Here is a 19625-nt window from a genome sequence, read left to right on the forward strand (position 1 = left end):
AGGTTCTGGGCATAGACTCGGGTCTCCCAGGGTCGGAAAGGCACAGTTGTTACACCCTCAGCAGCACAGGGGCAGCGGTTGCAGAGAGATTAGGCCCAATGCAATCCAATGGAGGGTAGGGGGCATTTGGTTGGTGGCTGCAAGCAGACAGGCCACACGGCAGTGAGAGCTCGGCTCCTGGTGACTTACTCAGGGGAAGTAGAGTAGGGTAGTAGTTGCACTTCCAGCGGCACCCAGGCGGCTGGGTGCAGGGTGCTTTTGACCCGTCGGGCGCTCAAAGTTATTCAATGGGAAAGTTACAAAGTGAACAAAGGCTGCAGGCTCGGGGACGGAGATTCTTCAGGTGCGACCACCACTTCGAGAGGTAAGTTGGGTTCTTGGAGAAGAGGTGAGTACCACAAAGGATGGCACATGGGGCCTTGGAGCGCGGATGCAGTGGTGTCTTTGAGTGTCGGGAAATCTTACCCCCGGCTGGTCCCGGTTGGGGGGGGGGAGGGTCCTGGTTCTGAGGCTGCAGGCATCGTCTGGGTCTTTAAGGAGGATCTTTGGGCACCGGACTTTGGGTCCCAGTTGCCAGGGTGACGTCCTTGTGGGCTTGTATCACTCGGGCCGGGCTCGACGGGTGCAGAGTGGGCTGGATTTGCGGTTCCTGGCTGGCACCAGGGGTATTGCTGTTGGAGCAGAGCCTCTGCTCAGGGGAGTCCCAGTCTTTGAGAGGGTCAAGGCAGACAGGCCCTCTGAGTTTTCCAAGGTGGCTGTCCGCAGGAGTCACCGGGATTTAGCAGGGGCAGGTTCCAGGGTGGACAGGCCGGTAGGTTCTGGGGCCAAATCCGTTGGTGTCGTCCTGTTGTTAGCAGCTGCACGGCGGATCTTCTTCTTCTTGATCTTCTTTCTTGTTTTCTTATCCGGATCTGCGGAAGAAAGGTTCAGGGTCCCCGAAATACTGAATTTAGGGGCATTGCAGGTAGGGCAAGGGCTGGGTCCAATAGGTCCCTGTCCTGGGGAGGCTGCTCCTCTCTTGTGGGAGGGGGGCAGGGGCCTAGCTGTAATTGGGCAGGGCTCCCCATTTTCAAGATGGCCGGAGCCTGGGGTCGTCCTTCACCTCGCCTATCCTACCTGAGGGGTGGGGTTGGCACAGGCTGGCACACCTCCCTTCCTGACGTAGGGTTTCCCGCCAGTCTTCCCGCCAGAGTGGGGGTCAGAACTGGTGGGGGCCAGTTGCTGAGTACAGTAAGTGGTCTGGAGAAGCTCACAAAGGCGGCAGGCCTTTGGAGCTTCCCCCTGCCCATCCTGGGGGAGGAGACCTAGCACCTCGCCCAGGATGTGCATTTTTTTGGTGGGCTCTCCACCCAGGGGTCCAGCAACATGTCTGCTGTGTGGCAGCCTAGGCAGCCTCTCAAACCAGACGTGGATTGTAGGTTAGGTTTTCAGGGGGCATCTCTTCGATGCCCTCTGGTGCATTTTACATTAAATTCCACACTGGCATCAGTGTGGGTTTAATGTGCTGAGAAGTTTGATATCAAACAGTTTTCAGTTTCGCCATTATGGTGCTGTGAAGTTCGTAATGACGACCTCCCAGCACCATATACTCTTAATAGCATCACTGCACCAGGAATGGCCCTGGGTACTGTAGGGGCACAGGGCTCCTGCACCTGTGCCCACACCACAGTCATAGGGCACCCAGCTTGAGGGGTAACTGAGGTATGCCAGGGCAGTAGGTCTTGTGGGCATGGCACACAGGGATGTGTGCCATGTCGACTCTTTGTGTAGTTCTGTACCAGGACACTCAGCCTGCAAAGGCAGTGTGTGGGTGTCAGGGTACAGGGCCCCTAAGGGTGGCACGATAAGTGCTGCACCCTTAAGGGTCTCCTCTGATCACCATGCCCGGGGTACCTAGGGTACCATCTACTAGGGGCTGACAGGTGGCCAGAGATGCCAATTGGGCTTTAGTTTCAATACAGTTTTAGGGAAGGAACACAGGCCCTGTGCACCTGGTTGGCAGGAGCTCAGGGCACACTCAGTCAAAGCACATCAGCAGTTCAGCAAGATGTGGGGGCATACCAATGCTTGAAAATTGGCACTTTCTCACACCTGAGACGCTCTAGACAAAGACACCGCAATCGGTGATTCCCAAACGCTAGATCAGAGACACTGAAAACCTTGATCTTATGAAAATGGAAGCTCACTGCAAATCTGATCACCCCCCCCCCCTCCTCTCCCCCTCGCATATAACTACGGTCAGTCACCTCAATGAACATTACTCAGTGTTCATATCGAACCTTCTGGATGACCTTGCCCCTCTAAAACTAAAAAGGTCACAAATCAAAGACAGAAACCCCTGGTTCTCTGATGCCCTCAACTTGGAGAGGAGATCCCTACGACAATCTGAAAGAATCTGGAGACAGAACCCTTCTGCTGCTCACCTTAAACTTCTCCGTCAGGCGAGAAACTCCTACAACAAGCACATCCTCAATTCAAAAAAGAGTACTTCAGATCGGAATTAGGGAATGCCAAGAATAGACCCCACAAGCTCTTTGAACTGGTCAAACACCAATCTAATAAACTGGCTAATACACAGAAAGAATCCCCTAAGTCTCTAATATCTTCGGAGGAATTCTGCTCTTTCTTCGCTGATAAAATCACGGCACTAGGAATCTAACTCAGTACCGCTGCTTACTCTCAACCCCTTTCTGACCTGCCCCCCTTTTCCCCAGTACCCTCACTGGTCTCACTTAAACACCAAGCTCACTGGACCGATTTCGAATACTATGACGAATACTCCATCTCTAAAATCCTCTCTAACTTAAACCCAAATAACCACTACAATGACCCACTACTATCCAATTGCCTCACCGTTGCCGCTCAAGCCATTGTTCTTGCTGGACTGCAATAATCAACGCCTCTCTCCAGCAGGGATCGATCCCGGACCCCTTGAAAGCCAGCCAAGTCCTCCCTATTTAAAAAAAAAAAAGCATTGCTGGATCCTGCCTCCCCTGACAATTTCAGACCCATCTCCAATATCCCTCTGTTAGCCAAAGTGTTAGTGTGTCCAACAGCAACTAAGTCAACAAATCAACAACTTCCACCTACGTGATGAATTTCAATCTGGATTCAGACCGGGGCACAGCACGGAAACTACTATGCTCCACATCCTGGACGACGCCCTCCAAGCCCTTGACCAAGGCAAAACCTGCCTACTAATCCTCTTAGATCTATCCTCCACCATGATTATTTGGTCAACCATGAAAAAGTACTTGATCGCCTTAAACTCAGGATGGGTCTAGATGGCATTGTCCTAGAATGGTTTAGGGCCTTCCTCCATAATCAATCTCAGAGATTCCTCATTAACAGCAACTTATCAGCTCCCACCCTGGTCACAGTTGGAGTCCCCCAAGGTTCAACCCTGTCACCCACCCTCTTTAATCTTTACTTCGAGCCACTCACTGAAGTTCTTCGTACCGCCAACATTTCCTACCACATGTACGCCGACGACACACAAATATACATCAATATTGCATCACTCGAGGAGATCCTTGCCCTGAATGAGACCCTGAAACTAACTGTCCAATGGCTAGCCGCTGACCAACTGAAACTCAATGCAAAGAAAACTGAATGTTCGAGGCATATGAGCTGCAGATCCTACACTTAGCAATAGATCGCCACCTTGTGTTGGGCTCAGATGATTGCAGGTTGTTGTCTTCTTGGAAGAAGTCTTTGTAGTCACGAGATAGGTGACTCCTCCCTTGGACAATACTGCGCATGGTCATCGACTCCATCCTCGGATTGTTTTTTTCCGCCACTGGGTTCGGATGAAAGTTTTCGGCTCTGGCTAGAAAAGATTTTTTCTGCAATTTCGAAGCGAGAAACTTTAGATAAACTTATTTTCGACATCGAATATACTTTTCGACATCACCAGCTACATTCCGGTGCGTCGACGCGGGCCGATGGGCCTATCGGCGCCGTGCGGCCTACGCCTCATGGACAAAACTCCATTCAAGAGATGCCCGGTATGTCGAGCAAAATTCCCTCATAGCGACCATCACGAGGTCTCCAACCTCTGTCTCTCGCCAGAACACGAGTCGACCTGCACAGCCTGTGCCTCCTTCCGATCGAAGAAAACAATTCGGGATCGGAGGGCCCGTCGACACGAAATGAGGAGATCAGCGCCAGCACCGGAGGCCATCTTTGAGCAGGAGATTGTCGAAGAAGACGATTCCGAGGACCAAGATCCAATCAAAGATATCTCCGAGGACGAGGCTCCACTAGTCGCCGAGGAAGACTCGCCTGATCTCCAGATCATTTCGGGGCAGAGGACTCGGACGATTCGATTCCATCTAGACAACCCGTGAGCACCACTGCCCCCGCACAACATACACTACCCAAGACTAAGGCAACGGTCGGCACTTCGCCCATGGGGCCCAGTCGAGACCGAGATTTACCCTCCGACGCCCCGCCTTCGGGCTCGGCTTCAAGGAAAAAGACTACGCCTTCCGGTGCCTCGGCGCCGAAAAAACATGTGCAAATTCCACCTCCTCCATTGGCACCAAAATATCCTTCAACACCGAAGTACTCTTCGACACCGAAGCAAAAACGCCCTTCGGTGCCCAAAGACAAAGACCCTTCGGCACCCGACCCAAAAGACGCATCGGGGCCGAAGCCAAGACCGTACCAGACTCGAAAGCTTCGACTCCGAAACCCTCCGGTTCGAAAAATAAAGAAGGGAAGCCAGATTCCTGCGCCTCAGGCCCAACAAAACCTGTCTCCACGCCGAAATCTCTAATATCGGTACCAACGACTCCAAGGCATAATACAGACACGCCTAAACCCTCTGACAAGCCTACCAAGCCTAAACAACCTTCGGCACCGAAAAAATTCCCACAGGACTCAATCACTCCTCCTAAGGCAAAAGACACTAAGCAACCTCTATTGGCACCGAAAAAATCGACGCCAAAGAAGATTATGGAACAAGAAAAACTGTTTACACCAGATCCTAAACAGAAGAAAGTCTACATTAATCCAAAAACTGGACATGTAGAAGCAATTCCTTACAAAAAGAGACCAACAGACACACCACTTCCACCTGTGGTTCCTGCCAAAAAGAAGGATTGTGCAACTTCTCCAATGCACCCTTCCTCTCCTTCACCTTCTTCCTCTCCTATCCATCCTTACATTGAACCTATAACTTCTCCTGTTCAATCTCCTGCATCATCACACCACACTGACGAGGTGTATGATTTAGGTGGGGGCAATGACGTAACATACCCTTTAGATGAGGATGTCAACCCCCAATATCCCAAGGAGGACGAGGCATATGGTTTTACACCAAACAATACACCAGATATTCCTGATCCTCAGTATTACCCAACAAAACCTTCCCCTCCAGAAGATAGTATTGGGTTTAACCATCTATTAAACAGAGCTGCCCTTTACCATGGGGTATCCATGCACTCTGATGCCATTGAGGAGGATTTCTTACTAGACACATTTGAGCAGTCACAAAGGTCTACTCAAATATTACCTATGATCAAAGGAGTCATTAAACATGCTCCAGACATTTTTAAAGATCCAGTACGATGTAGGGTGCTAAATCCCAGAATAGAAAAAAAAAGTATAGACCAGCACCAGCTGATCCGGTCTATATTAAGGGACATCTGCCACTAGACTCTAGTGTCAAATGAACGTAAAAGAGCCAACTCCCAAACTTCTGGTGACACGCCCCCGCCTGACAAAGAATCAAAGATTATTCATGCGTCGGGGAAAAGGATTGCTGCACAAGCATCAAACATATGGCGCATAGCAAACACACAAGCCTTACTTTCACGCTACAACAGGGCTCACTACGACCAACTAGAAAGTTAATGGAACATCTCCCAGATCAATACAAAGATCAGGCAGCAGAGCTCTTACAAGAAGGCAAACTAATATCTAATGCCTCAATTAAATGTGCACTAGATGTAGCTGACCCAGCATCCAGAGCAGTCAATACTAGTGTGATTCTCAGACGTCATGCATGGCTGCGCATTTCAGGTTTTAAACCAGAGGTACAAACTACCATCCTAAACCAGCCCTTCAATCAGAACCAGTTGTTCGGGCCGGAGGTAGATAACACACTAGAGAAGATGAAGAAAGACACGGACACAGCTAAGTCCATGGGTGCATTACAATACACCCAGAATAGAAGTTCTTTTCGCCGCTCCTTCTATAGAGGAGGCTCAAAGCAAACTGGCACAGAGACCACATCATCTTTTAAGACAAACACACAAACCTCCTCTAACAAAGGCTACCTTAGAGGAGGATACAGAGGCAACAACAATAAGGGAAGAGGTAGAGGTAGAGGTAATAACAACAACCGCTCCTCTTCCACTCCCACACAGTGACTTCCCTCTGCCTCCCCTACAGCATTCCACTCCTGTGGGGGGCAGACTTTCACAGTTCCTACCTGTCTGGAACTCCATTACAACAGACAGGTGGGTAAGACAATTTATCTAACATGGCTACTGCCTAGAACTCACAGCAACCCCCCAAACATACCACCCAGGCAGCGTCCAATGTCCGCAGAACACATAACTCTGCTTCAGCAGGAAGTTCTAGCACTTCTACAAAAAGATGCTATTCAAGTAGTTCCTTTAGAAGAACAAGGAACAGGAGTTTACTCCCTGTACTTCCTAATTCCCAAAAAGGACGGGACATTGAGACCAATTCTCGACCTCCGGCCCCTCAACCACTACATACAATCGGATCATTTTCACATGATCCTTTTACAACAAGTACTCCCATTACTACAACAGGGAGACTTTCTGTCCACACTAAACCTAAAGGACGCCTATTTTCACGTTCATATACATCCTGCGCACAGGAAGTATCTAAGGTTTGTCATACAAGGACCACACTATCAGTTCAAAGTCCTTCCATTCGAGGTCACAACAGCACCACGAGTGTTTACAAAGGGCTTAGCACTAGTAGCAGCACATCGCAGAAGACAACAAATACACGTCTTCCCTTACCTCGACGACTGGCTCATAAAAGCAAGATCGTTCAACCAATGTGTACAACACACAAAACAAACAATTCAAAAACTGCACAACTTAGGGTTTACGATAAACTACACCAAGTCGCACCTAGAGCCTTCGCACGTTCATCAATATCTAGGAGCTACCATAGACACATCTGCAGCTCTAGCGTATCCCAGTCAAGCCAGGATTCAAAGCATTCAGAACTTAGTCTCTCTTTTTCAATGCCAACACTCTCTCCAAGTCAGAGTGTTCATGAAACTAATAGGCATGATGGCGTCTTGCATATTTATAGTTCCTCACGCAAGACTGCAAATGCGCCCACTACAAGAATGTCTAGCACAACAGTGGAATCATGCTCAAGGTCAGCTCACAGACCTGGTGTTGGTAGACAGCCGTACATATCGCTCTCTGCAATGGTGGAACACCAAAAACTTGACAAAGGGACGGCCGTTCCTAGACCCTGTTCCACAGATAGTGCTCACGACAGACTCATCCCTCACAGGATGGGGAGCCCATCTCTTGCATTATACCATACAAGGCCAGTGGAACAATCAACAGAAACAGTTCCACATCAACCATTTGGAGTTGCTAGCAATTTTCATAGCACTCAAAACTTTTCAAGTACAAATACAAAACAAAGCTGTCCTAGTCCGGACGGACAATATGACAGCCATGTATTATATACAAAAACAGGGGGGGACACACTCTGTGCAACTGTCCCAGCTTGCACAGAACATTTGGAGATGGGCCATTCCTCAAAACATACACCTGACAGTAGAACACCTTCCAGGGATTCACAACCAGATAGCAGATCTGTTGAGTCGTCAGTCACAACAGATTCACGAATGGGGGCTGCACCCACAAGTTCTACAACCATTCTTCCAAATGTGGGGGCATCCCCAGATAGACCTGTTCGCCACCCACGAAAATGCAAAATGCCCAGCCTTCGCCGCCAGTTTTCCACACCCACGGTCGGAGGGGAATGCAATATGGATGAACTGGTCAGGCAGATTTGCGTACGCTTTTCCGCCTCTCCCACTCATTCCACTAGTAGTACGCAAGCTCAGACAACAGTCTCTCAAACTAATACTAGTGGCCCCCACATGGGCACGTCAGCCGTGGTTCACCACGCTACTAGACCTCTCACTGGTTCCACATCAGAAATTACGGCTCACGCCATCCCTGTTAACACAGAACCATGGAGAAATAAGGTACCCAGAACCAAGCCAACTGAATTTGGCGATCTGGCTCCTGAAGTTCTAGAGTTTGGTTACTTAAACTTACCACCAGACTGTATGACTATAATTAAAGAAGCTAGAAGACCCACTACCAGAGCATGTCATGGTGCTAAGTGGAAAAGATTTGCAATATACTGTAACAACAATCACATTGATCCACTGGATGTTTCCATATAAAATATTATTTGCTACCTTCTACACCTACAAAGGTCCAATTTGGCTTATTCTTCCATACGCCTGCATCTAGCAGCAATTGCAGCGTATTTACAAAATAGACAACATCTATCTCTCTTTAGAGTACCTGCAATAAAAGCAATTATGGAAGGATAAAAACGAATAATCCCACCTAGGTTACCGCCTGCTCCAGTATGGAACCTAAATGTGGTCCTTACAAGACTCATGGGCCCCCCTTTTGAGCTTTTACATAAATGTGAACTGCAATTCCTAACATGGAAAACTGCCTTCCTTGTGGCCATCACCTCTCTCAGAAGAGTTAGTGAAATACAAGCATTCACAATAGAAGAACCATTTTTTCAGATACATCCTAACAAAGTGGTTCTTAGACCCAATCCTAAATTCCTGCCAAAAGTGATTACTCCTTTTCACCTTAACCAATCAGTAGAGTTACCAGTGTTTTTTCAAAAACCGGACTCTGTTGCAGAAAGAGCTTTACACAACTTAGATGTTAGAGGAGCTCTACTATACTACACAGACAAGACTACATACTTCAGAAAGACAAAACAACTATTTGTATCTTTCTCTCCCCCACACAAAGGCAATCCCATCTCTAAAGGAGGAATTGCCAGGTGAATTGTAAAGTATATTCAAATATGCTATCAAAAAGCTAAACGTACACTAACAGTTCCTCCTAGAGCGCACTCCACTCGCAAACTAGGAGCCTCTATGGCTTTCTTAGGAAACATACCACTAGAGGACATATGCAAGGCAGCAACATGGTCTACAATACACACCTTCACTAAACACTATTGTGTTGATGTGCAAGCCAAGCAGCAAGCTGCAGTTGGCCAAGCTGTCCTTAAAACACTATTTCAGTATGCTGCAACGGATACAAGCGATCACCGCTAGGGGAGACACTGCTGCACAATCGTTGCTAAGTGTAGGATCTGCAGCTCATATGCCTCGAACGGAAAATGCTACTTACCAGTATGCATCTGTTCTTGGCATGTAGAGCTGCAGAGTCCTACACGCCCTCCCGCCTCCCCGGGACTTGTATCTGTTCCAGTACTCATCTTACTTAGATGCACACACATGGACATCCTTTCTCTTTACTTCTACTAACCCCATCATTTCCCATCATGGCGAAAAACAATCTGAGGATGGAGTCGATGACCATGCGCAGTATTGTCCAAGGGAGGAGTCACCTATCTCGTGACTACAAAGACTTCTTCCAAGAAGACAACAACCTGCAATCATCCAAGCCCAACACCAGGTGGCGATCTATTGCTAAGTGTAGGACTCTGCAGCTCTGCATGCCAAGAACAGATGCATATTGTTAAGTAGCATTTTCCTTCTCCTGATCTCCCTCTCAAAAGCCAACCTGAAGATTCAGATGTGGATCAAAGCCATCACAGCCTTAAACTACCCGCTGACTATTGTGGACTCTGCCAAATCTTTGGGCATATTCCTCGACTGTAACTTGAACATGCGAGACCACATTAACGTAATGGCTAAATCTTCCAGATTCCACCTGAGCTACCTATGGAAGCTGAAACCTTTCATCGATGCTCCTGCACTAGTCATCTCGAGACTGGAATATGGATGTTCCACCCTCACGGGATTAACCAAGATCTCCTCGGCACCTCTAAAAGCTTGCCTCAGCACGGCCGCCAGACTACTCACAGGCACTAGGAAATTCGACCACATCTCTCCACATATGAAAGCACTAAACTGGCTACCTCTGGAGGCCAGAATACAACTGAAACTGGCATGCATTACACACAAGGCCCTATACACAGACTCCCCTGCTTATCTGGCACAGAAACCTGTGATATCTGGAGGAAGCAGGAACTCCTGGTCCGCTAGAAACCTCCTGCTCCAACCTGCCTGTTTTCAGAAAAAAAGAACCTACAATAGGGCGTTCTCTGGAGCAGCACCAAGGATTTGGAACTCTTTCCCACCTGACATCTGAAATATCCCTTCTCTACCACGTTTCAAGAAGGAGGCCAAAACTTTCCTCATTGGTAATTTCCTGGTCAAAGGCCCGCTCTCATCCACCACAGTGTGCCAGACGAATCTAAATCTATTGCTTCTTCCTCAGACCACCAACTCACCCCGACAAGAAAGTGTGGGGCTTCAGTTTTTACTGGTCCTAATTATAACCGTAACCATACATTTGTGTCCCCTTTTGTCTCTATGCTCTCAGCACCCCTACCCAGCGCCAAACTTTGCATATTTCTGTACTTGAGACTGTTTGTTTGTTTACCCCTGTAAACTGTGTAAAGCGATCTGATACCCTCACGGGTTAAGTTCGCACTCTATAAAACATTAAAATAAATAATACCTATGGTACTATTTACCAGGGGCTGACCTGTGGCCAGAGATGCCAATTGGGTTAGTTTTGGGGAAAGAGCACAGGCCCTGGGAACCTGGTTGGCAGGGACCCAGGGCACATCAAGTAAAAGTGCATCAGTAGTCTGGCAAAAAGTGGGGGGAGGGTGGGGGGGTTACTGCAACAGAAACCCACTTTCCGATAATTAACAGCCACACAGATCCAAGTACATTGAAGGTACGTAGCTGAACAATGGAAGAAGTACACGTAGACCAAAGATGCACCGGATAGACTTCAGTTTTCAAGTGTTATTGTAGTTTAATTAAACAAAATATATTTTCTTGACATAATTATTCTACATATTTATACGAAGCAATACACAAACATAGGTACATATCTATAGTAACAATAAATGATTATATACAGAGGGATAAGCTGTAAATTTCTGTTTGCGTATGGTGCTTATGTGGGGAAGAGACAATTCTTGAGCAGTTTGCTGAAGATAAGGTTGCTGTCCGTGGATCTTATGTTGGGGGGTAAAGAGTTCCATAGTTTGGCTGCTTGAACAGAGGATGTGCCACCCATGTTTTTTAGGTCTCGGCTAGCGTAGGCTGCGCATACACAGTCTCGCTTGCAAGATCTTATGTTTTTGGGTAGATTTCACTAGCGAGGTTTGGCCCCGCCCATCTTTTCCTTAGGCTGGCGTCACCGCTTAGGGTAAACGGTGGCCAGCCATTGATAAAGAGGTTCCAGTGACGTACTCTTTTCTCTTTCAGAGCCATCCCATTCGGACGGACTTCCCCGACTTACTGCTGGTGTAAAAGGTTTCTTATTTTCTTTATGGGGCGAAACAGATGGCCCATAAAGAAGATAATAAACCTTTTACCACACACGTAAGTCAGGCCATGCCTGTCCAAGTGGGACGGCTCTAAAACAGAAAACTCGGCGTCATGGCGAAGACGGCCTTTCGGGCCTCTTGTCCGCTGCTTTTCGGGATTCGTGTCTCTTGTTTGGTTGTATTATGCACATTTTGTTATTGGTTGTGAAAACTTTCATCCTCGCGCTCCCCGTGAGAAACAACTGCAGGAACCGGAGGGGAGGGCAGGTACAGTGGCAGGTACATTATGTTTTTTCCATCCAGTCACACCCAAGATAGCTGCAATGTAGTGAAGCTCCGAGTTTCTAAAGCATAATCTAGCACCAAACTCTGCAGAAATATCAGTTTAGCCCGCTCAAACGCTCACCCTGGGTGGCCGCTGACTTATGGAATCACCCGGTCCACCGCCTGTGAAGATCCGACCACCTGGCCCGAGTTATCGCACTGCGGCTCCGGACCGAGGCCACGGGGACGCTCTGGCCTCTACGCAAGAATCGCTGCTGCGGCCGGGCCTGTGGGTGCAGGGCGGCGGCCAGTCTTCAGCGTGGCTGTCTCTCGGCGGTGGGAGGCGGGGTCTACTGCGGTGCTGGCGGTGTCCCCGGTGCTGCTCAGCGGCGGCGCATGTTGCTGGACGTGGCGCTGTCCCCGCGGTGCTGGCGGTGTCCCCGGTGCTGCTCGGCGGCGGTGTTGGTTGCTTGACATGGCGCTGTGCCAGGTGGGCTCCTGAACACGCAAGAAGATCGGTTTGCTAAAGGCGCCATTACATGGTCATTATTACAGCCCCTGGGCCGAAGTCGATGTTGGAAGCTTTCCCTCCCCTAACCCCCCTAACACCCGCCGATGTGGACAACAACACCGCTGGTCAGTGAGTACAATTGGGACCGGTTTTCCTCGATTTGGGCTGCCATTGAGACACCGTGAGGTGCCCTCCCCCACTGGTACCACCGGGCTTATCGGCATTTGGCACACTGGCTGGCTCTGTGTGTGTGTGGCTCTGTGTCTGTATGTGTGGCTCTGTGTGTGTGTCTCTGTGTCTGTGGCTCTGTGTCTGTGGCTCTGTGTCTGTGGCTCTGTGTCTGTGGCTCTGTGTCTGTATTTGTGGCTCTGTGTGTGTGTGGCTGTGTGTGTGTGGCTGTGTGTGTGTGCCTCTGTGTGTGTGGCTCTGTGTGTGTGTGTGTGTGTGTGTGTGTGTCTCTGTGTGTGTGTGTGTGGCTCTGTGTGTGTGTGTGGCTCTGTGTGTGTGTGTGTGTGTGTGTGCAAATGCAATAGGTCTCGCATTTGCCAGAGATTAAGCTATTGGCATTGTTAATGACAATGCCAATTATTTGTCTGTTTTCAAAACCAACCCATAAATGAAAAGTTTGTCATGTAAAATGCCAATAGCTCTAACTATTTTGAAGGCGAGACCTATTGCACTGTAAATGCTTGTTTTCTTGTATCTTGGGATTTTGAGGCGAGGTGCCATTTTAGAGCGGAGGTTTCTTTTTTTGAATGTGTTTGGTGATTTTTATTCCTGATGAAGAGCGGTCCCATTCCATGCATTGCTTTGTGGGTGATACAAAGCAGCTTGAACGTAGATCTTCTGGCAACCGGTAACAAATGCAGGGCTTTCAAGGCAGGTGAGATGTGGTCTCACGGTTTTTATATGCTAGAGTAGTCTGGCAGTCGAGTTCTGAATCCGTTGTAGTCTTTTCATTGTCGTTAAAGGTGATTCATGGTAGAGGCTACTGGCGTAATCGACTTTGGCCAGAACAAGGGAGATGGTAGCTTGGACATTGTGTGGAAATCGCAAATGATGGAACATTTGTTGCAGCATTTTTATAGTGACAAAGCTTGATTTGGCTAGTTTGTCCACTTGGGCATTCATCGACAGCTTAGAATCCATGGTCATTCCGAGGTTTCTTACTTCCTTCAATACTTGAGGTCGTGATCACAGTTCATCAGACCAGGTGGAAAGCGGTCTTCATGTTTCCAATCGCCACACATGAGTATTTCAGTTTTGGAAGCATTCAATTTGAGGCAGCTCCAAGTCATCTACTGATTCATGGTTCTGAGACAACTGAAAATTGGGGAGTTTCCAATGTCTTTGGGGCATTCCTGTTGAAGGAGTATTTGTGTGTTTTCTGCATAGTTCTAGCACCTGAGGTGAAATCGATTGATCAGTTCTTGTAAAGACTTCATGTAGATGTTGAAAAGCGTGGGCAAGATGATAGAGCCTTGAGGGACCCCTACTTTTGTGGAGTATGGTTTGGATGAGAGAGGTGGGGTGTGGATGACATTAATTCTGTTTTGAAGGTAGGACGCAATCCAGTCTGTCTAGAGCAATCCCCTCTATGCCGGCTTCGCCGGCTTCCTAGAGTTTTTGTACCAGATTGTCATGGTCAACCGTGTCAAAAAGGCAGCCGAGAGGTCCAGGAGGAGAAGCGCAGCAACCCCGTTGCGGTCTACTGTGTTCTTCAGGTCATCCTAGATGGCAAGGAGAGCAGATTCTGTGCCTCTTCCTGGACGGAAACCTGTTTGGAAGTCTGAAAGTATGTCATTCTCTTCAATGAATTGTGACATCTGGGCGAACGCTGCTCTTTCTATCAGTTTGTCCAGGAAAGGTCCATTGTAATGGGTCTGTAGTTGTCAGGGTTCAGCGGGTTCAAGTTTGTTTTCTTCAGTAAAGGGCGTATGTATGACTTTGTGAGTTCTTCTGGAAATATTCCGGTAGTTTAGGAATAGTTGATTCTTTTTTTGTAGTGGCAGCAGAGGTTGTGGTGGACACGGGTCAGAAGAGCTGCTGGCAGGCCTGCTTGCTTTGACCAGGTCCATAAATTCATTGTGTAAGATGTGTTGGAAGGAACGGAGAGGCTGGGTTAGGGTATTCTTGGATTGTTGTTTTGTCAAAGGTTTAGTGCTGGTGCTTTGTCTCAGTTTCAAGTCCGTGTCTGCTTTGTCAGTGTAATGATTAGCCAGTTAGTCTGTGAAATCTTGAGTAACAGGATGCGTTCCTTCTAGGCAATTTGGTTTGCAAAATTCATTGAATATTTTATATAATTCTTTATTTGCACATTTGGCATTTTAAATTCTGTCTGAATAGTACCTTTCTTAGCTTTTTAGATATCTGACTTGTATAATTTGTTTATTGTCTGTAGGTGAAATTTGTCTTGTTGGGCGTTTGTTTTGAGCCAGGTAGGTTGCAGCTTTCTAATCTGGTTTTTCATGTCTTTTATCTCTGTTTGTCCAAGGTGCTTTTATCTTTTGTTCTGTTGTGTGGTTTTGAGTGGTATCAGGATTTCAAATGCTTTCTGTAGACACTATAATTGTTTTTGAACAGAATTTATTGTTTCCAGATTTGTACTGGATGTTAGTTGTGTTTCTAAGTATTACAAATTGAGTTTGCTCCACAGTCAATAGGTGGATGGATGCAAGGTAGTTTTAGGTGAGTCGCTTAGGGTTGTTTTATGTTGGAAAGCAAGCAAGTGGTAGTCTGACCATGTGACTGGAGTTATAGTTTGAAAGGTAACTACTTCGGTATTAGCAAAAATGACATCTAGGATATGTCCAGCGATGTGTCTGGGTTTGTGGACAATCTGATGCAGGTTTAGTGCGTCTAGGCCAGTGATTATTGTTTTTTTGCTCTGTCATTTTGGGTTTGTCAGAACAAATGTTGAGGTCACCCAGAACGACCACCAAAGGCCTTGATTTAATATTAAAAAGTAGCTTTGCACAGTACCATTTCCCGCTGATAGGCAGTAGTTATCTCCATGTGTTTCCATACCCGATTTGTTCCACAGTTAGGTGCTTTCTTTCCCTCCATGTTAAAGAACAGTATATGTTTCAGCATCCAGGCTAATTTGCTGCAGAGCTAAATACATATAAGGTCCCAAAGGCGAGACTGATTGCATTGCTAATGCTTGTTATCCATTGGAACTGTGCTGCTAGGTAGTAATGCGCCATGTTGGGCACTGCATGATTAGTTTGGATAATGCCAACCTGCATTGTGAGCCCTGCCACATACATTCTCGCATGGTGCGCTCAAGTGAGCAAAAGATTGGGGACCTCATTGCCATTGCTTGATTTTGCTTGTCAGAAAGTGTCACTCATAGTCGTTAATTGTCACTAATAATTACACGTAAATATGTAAATGTCACACATAAGAAATCTGACAGCTTGGCAGCTATGCAATTGTCCAGTGCATTCCTTTCTATCTGGGGAACGCAGCAGCAATGGCGATCCTAACACCTAATTTACACAGTGTGGTCCGTTTCACATAAATATAGAATACGGCTCAAGTAAATGCGCTGCCGTGCGCTGTAGTAAAGTAAAAATGTTCACCCTACCTATAATCGTGCTTACGCAAATAGCTGCAGCACATGCATAGAACCGATAGCTAGCTGTTTGACCCCTTTTAATTGCAAAGTTAGTGGCCCGGCGGCCATGTTAAACTTGAAGTTCATCCGTAGGTTTCCAGAGATATGGCCTTATGAAGCATGCTAGATAACATTTGAAAACAAATGCTTAAATTAATAGAAAGCAGTGCGCGTATTCCTTCCTGCAGCAGGCATTGCCAACTTTGCTTCTGATTGCGTTATTTCGCCCACTCCCCGCTTCGTTTTGTTTTGACCTACTTGGTGCTGGCCTAAACTCTCATTTGCCCTGAGCTTACATCCAGGAGCTTTGCTCCCACAACCCAGTGGCCTGCTCGTCCGCAGCCACTAACCGGAGGCCCCTATCCCGCATGGGATAACATTGGGCCTCAGCACTCTGCACCCGGCCGCCCTAGTGCTGCTGAGGGTGTAACAAGAGTGCATCCTTGACCCTGGGGGAACCCTGAGTCGGTCTAACCCTAGATTACTAGCTCCCACAACAAAGTACTAACCTGTTAACCGATAACACTATTTTACTCCATAGGATACAATTTATTGTTTTTCTGTGAAAAGTTTCTAAGTTTGGAGTACGAAAACCTAAGAAATCCTTTTAAAATTGTACTAAATAACAAAAACGCTTTTACTCACCTGTTTACAGGAAATGTCCCAGTGCAGTATCCAGGTATATTCCACTGTGTAAGAAAACGTATCTGCAAAGTAATCTACTGGTCATTTTACTAAAAATCCCATACAAAGTATATGTACTGTATTCTGAAAAGCATTGCATTTTTAGTAACACTACTATAATCAAATCAAAATACATTTACAATTGCAATCCAAACTGTGTTACAACTCCTTTATTAATGTAAAGTATTTGTTGCTTACCTGTGCCAGACTTGCTTGGCTCTAGAAAATAAAAGAATTAAAAGAATATTTTTATACAAAAACAATTGGTCTGAAATTCAGTCTTTGAGTGTGTGAGATTATTTGCTGACTGTGTGACAAAAATGCTTAACACTGTCCTCTGATAAAGCCTTACTGCTCGACCACACTACCAAAAATAGAGTAAGGTGCTATCTACGTTACCTCTGCCTACCTTTTGGGTTCCACTGGACTCTGTGCACACTATACCTCAGTTTGGCATAATATATGCAGAGCCAGCTTCCTACAAATGTATAACATTTTACCTTTTATGTTTTTTTATTTATTTCAAAACCTTTGCATTAATGAGGTGAACTTCTGTTCCAGGGTGTGGTGATGTCGGAAGAGGAGGTATTTGAGCTGGTCCCTGATGATGAGCGGCAGTGTTTTGCTTGCAGAACAACATGTTTCCTCTCTGCTCTTACCTGCCCCTGTAATCCCGACAGCCTAGTTTGCCTTTACCATCCAATGGATCTCTGCCCTTGCCCCATGCAGAACAAGTGCCTTCGGTAGGTGTGCAGCATATTTTCTTTGAATGCTTTAACTTCAGAACCAATTATTTTTATTTTGTTTATTTTCTTATAATTGCAGTATTTTCAGAACCTGAACATGCTAGAATGTTTTTATATTGTCCCAAGTGATCATCTCCATTTTCACCACTTAACTGTCCACCTTACTGCCCATTACTTGTTACCACTCTTAGTTTCCCCCCTTGTCAGCCCTGAGCGTATGAAGTTTATTCAAACCATCATCTAGCACTTTTTAGGTCTCGCTGAGCCAAGGCGCATGCGTTGCTCTGCGAGAGTTAAGTAAGGGCTTTCAAAAATGCTCCCAAAGTCTGCACCATTTGTCCGCCTGCAGCCTTTGGGAGGACTTTCACGGCCGCTTTGATGTTCTTAGTGAGCCGCGCGGCCACTGAAAACATCAAAGCGGCCACGAAAGTGCTCACCATTTGTCACCCCCTGTCAGGTAATGAGTCATTTGATTTCAAAGTTTCCCTTTTTATGTCACATCTGTAGACCGCTATAAGCATACCTTTTGTTTCCAACACAGAACATATACTTGGAGTGGCTTTGTGTCTGGCCCTTTCTAACGATTGGGTGGCATCTCTGTCTGCTTTTGTTTTGACTGATTTTCTCCCTATTCTTTTGTCGCACCGAGAAGCATTTCAGTCTCAGTGTTCTGACTGAATAAGTTGTATCCTTCACTGCATAAATAAGTTTTGTTGTTTGTTATTGAACAATCAGTGGGACTCCATGCATTCCCTTGGTCTTTTCCATATTTCCAAAACGACTAACCATGCCTGCGCATGTCTTGACTTATTGGTTCACATTCTGGTGCCTCCAAGCACTGCCAAAGCCAAGAGTTTGTTCAGCCTTTCTAAGTCCGAGACCTTTAAGCCTTGTCGATGCTCCGTTTTTTCAGCAGAGATCTTAAGATGTCTCATGTCAGGTTCAAGTGCCTCACCAACACCAGTTCTTATAACTGTCTTGAGCTTTTATTTTCAGGTGCGATTACCTGATAAAGTCTTAGTTCTCTTTGTTGTTCCCCGTCATGTATGCCCATGTGAACCCGCTCCATCATAAGCAGTCTGCCAGGGAATCTTTATACCTACACTTTCTAAATAACAGGAAAGGTTAATTTAATATAAAAAAAATTACTTTACATTGCTAGGGGTGAGATCGGGCTTTTTGACGGAAGAAATAACTGCGGCGAACTAATTCACAGGAAACAATAACTTTGTTTGCAACAGTTGGGGAATAACTGCAGATGACGACGGACAAATGGCAAAATAATTGTTTAATAGAATGGACTCTATTTGGATGCAAAAAGGTCATGCACGTGACTGTCAAAAATAAATAGGTCCAATACAAACTTAGGAGAATGTAGTTTTAGCTAAATAAGAGGGTCGGCTTATACATTAAATGGTAATCACACAGGGCAGAATGATATCACCAGGGCACAAAGAAAGAACTAACTGTGTCCAAATGTAACTAGAACATGAATGAGAATCAAGGCAACAGCTCGATTTATAAGCCCCAGTTCAATAATTCTGATACAAATGACAAATTTTTTTAAAAGTTTGAAACGTTCATTAAAAAAAAAAAAGTGATATTTTGCTTTTACCATGCATGTCCATGCTCCTTGCCAGGTCATATGATTACATAAAGTTTGCAGATGCACGTGGAACATACAAGTTCCACGTGCTTCTGCGAAAATTTTTCAGGGCCTTTAAAGCATCTCAATTTTACATTTTCACTTCATGTCCCATTTGCTTTTTTTTTGTCTTCTTTCGATCTTTTCCACCCTGTACAATCACAGAACTCTGTATACAAGTAAATTGGAAGAACCGTTGAAAAGGCTGCGGCTTTGTAAGGGCGACGGAGCAAGGGAAGACAATGCTGGTGTTTCCAATCCCTTTCTTTCTCCTTTGTTTAAAACAATATGCTTTGCTACTATGGGCCACTTTTTTAGTTTTTTATGCCATATTTCATTGTGTTTACATGTGCTACAACCTACTAAACATAAACATTTTTACAGTTTGCCCCCGACCCACTATTTCTTCTCCAACCCGGAGTCTCTCAAAATCCTAGTGATATCGCTGCATAACCGTTTTTTGGGTGTTGGCCTATCTTCCTCATCATGCAGACATCTTTAGAAACTCCCTTCAACTCAAGGCTTTTCCCATCAGCGCCTTCCGCACTTTTGAATGTC

The 19625-nt window shown here is 46.3% G+C and overlaps 1 protein-coding gene across 3 annotated transcripts in view; it reads left to right on the forward strand.

Moving 5' to 3' along the window:
- The window catches only part of KDM5A (lysine demethylase 5A), a 749711-nt gene that overhangs the window by 305822 nt on the left and 424264 nt on the right, over positions 1–19625 (forward strand). For all 3 annotated transcript variants that reach the window (XM_078673709.1, XM_078673710.1, XM_078673708.1), the window contains one exon: positions 17238–17419. In XM_078673709.1, coding sequence (XP_078529835.1) covers positions 17238–17419 — 182 coding nt within the window. The remainder of the gene's footprint in view (positions 1–17237; positions 17420–19625) is intronic.

This window comes from Lissotriton helveticus, chromosome 1_1, assembly GCF_964261635.1.
Source record: "Lissotriton helveticus chromosome 1_1, aLisHel1.1, whole genome shotgun sequence".
Taxonomy (NCBI): domain Eukaryota; kingdom Metazoa; phylum Chordata; class Amphibia; order Caudata; family Salamandridae; genus Lissotriton; species Lissotriton helveticus.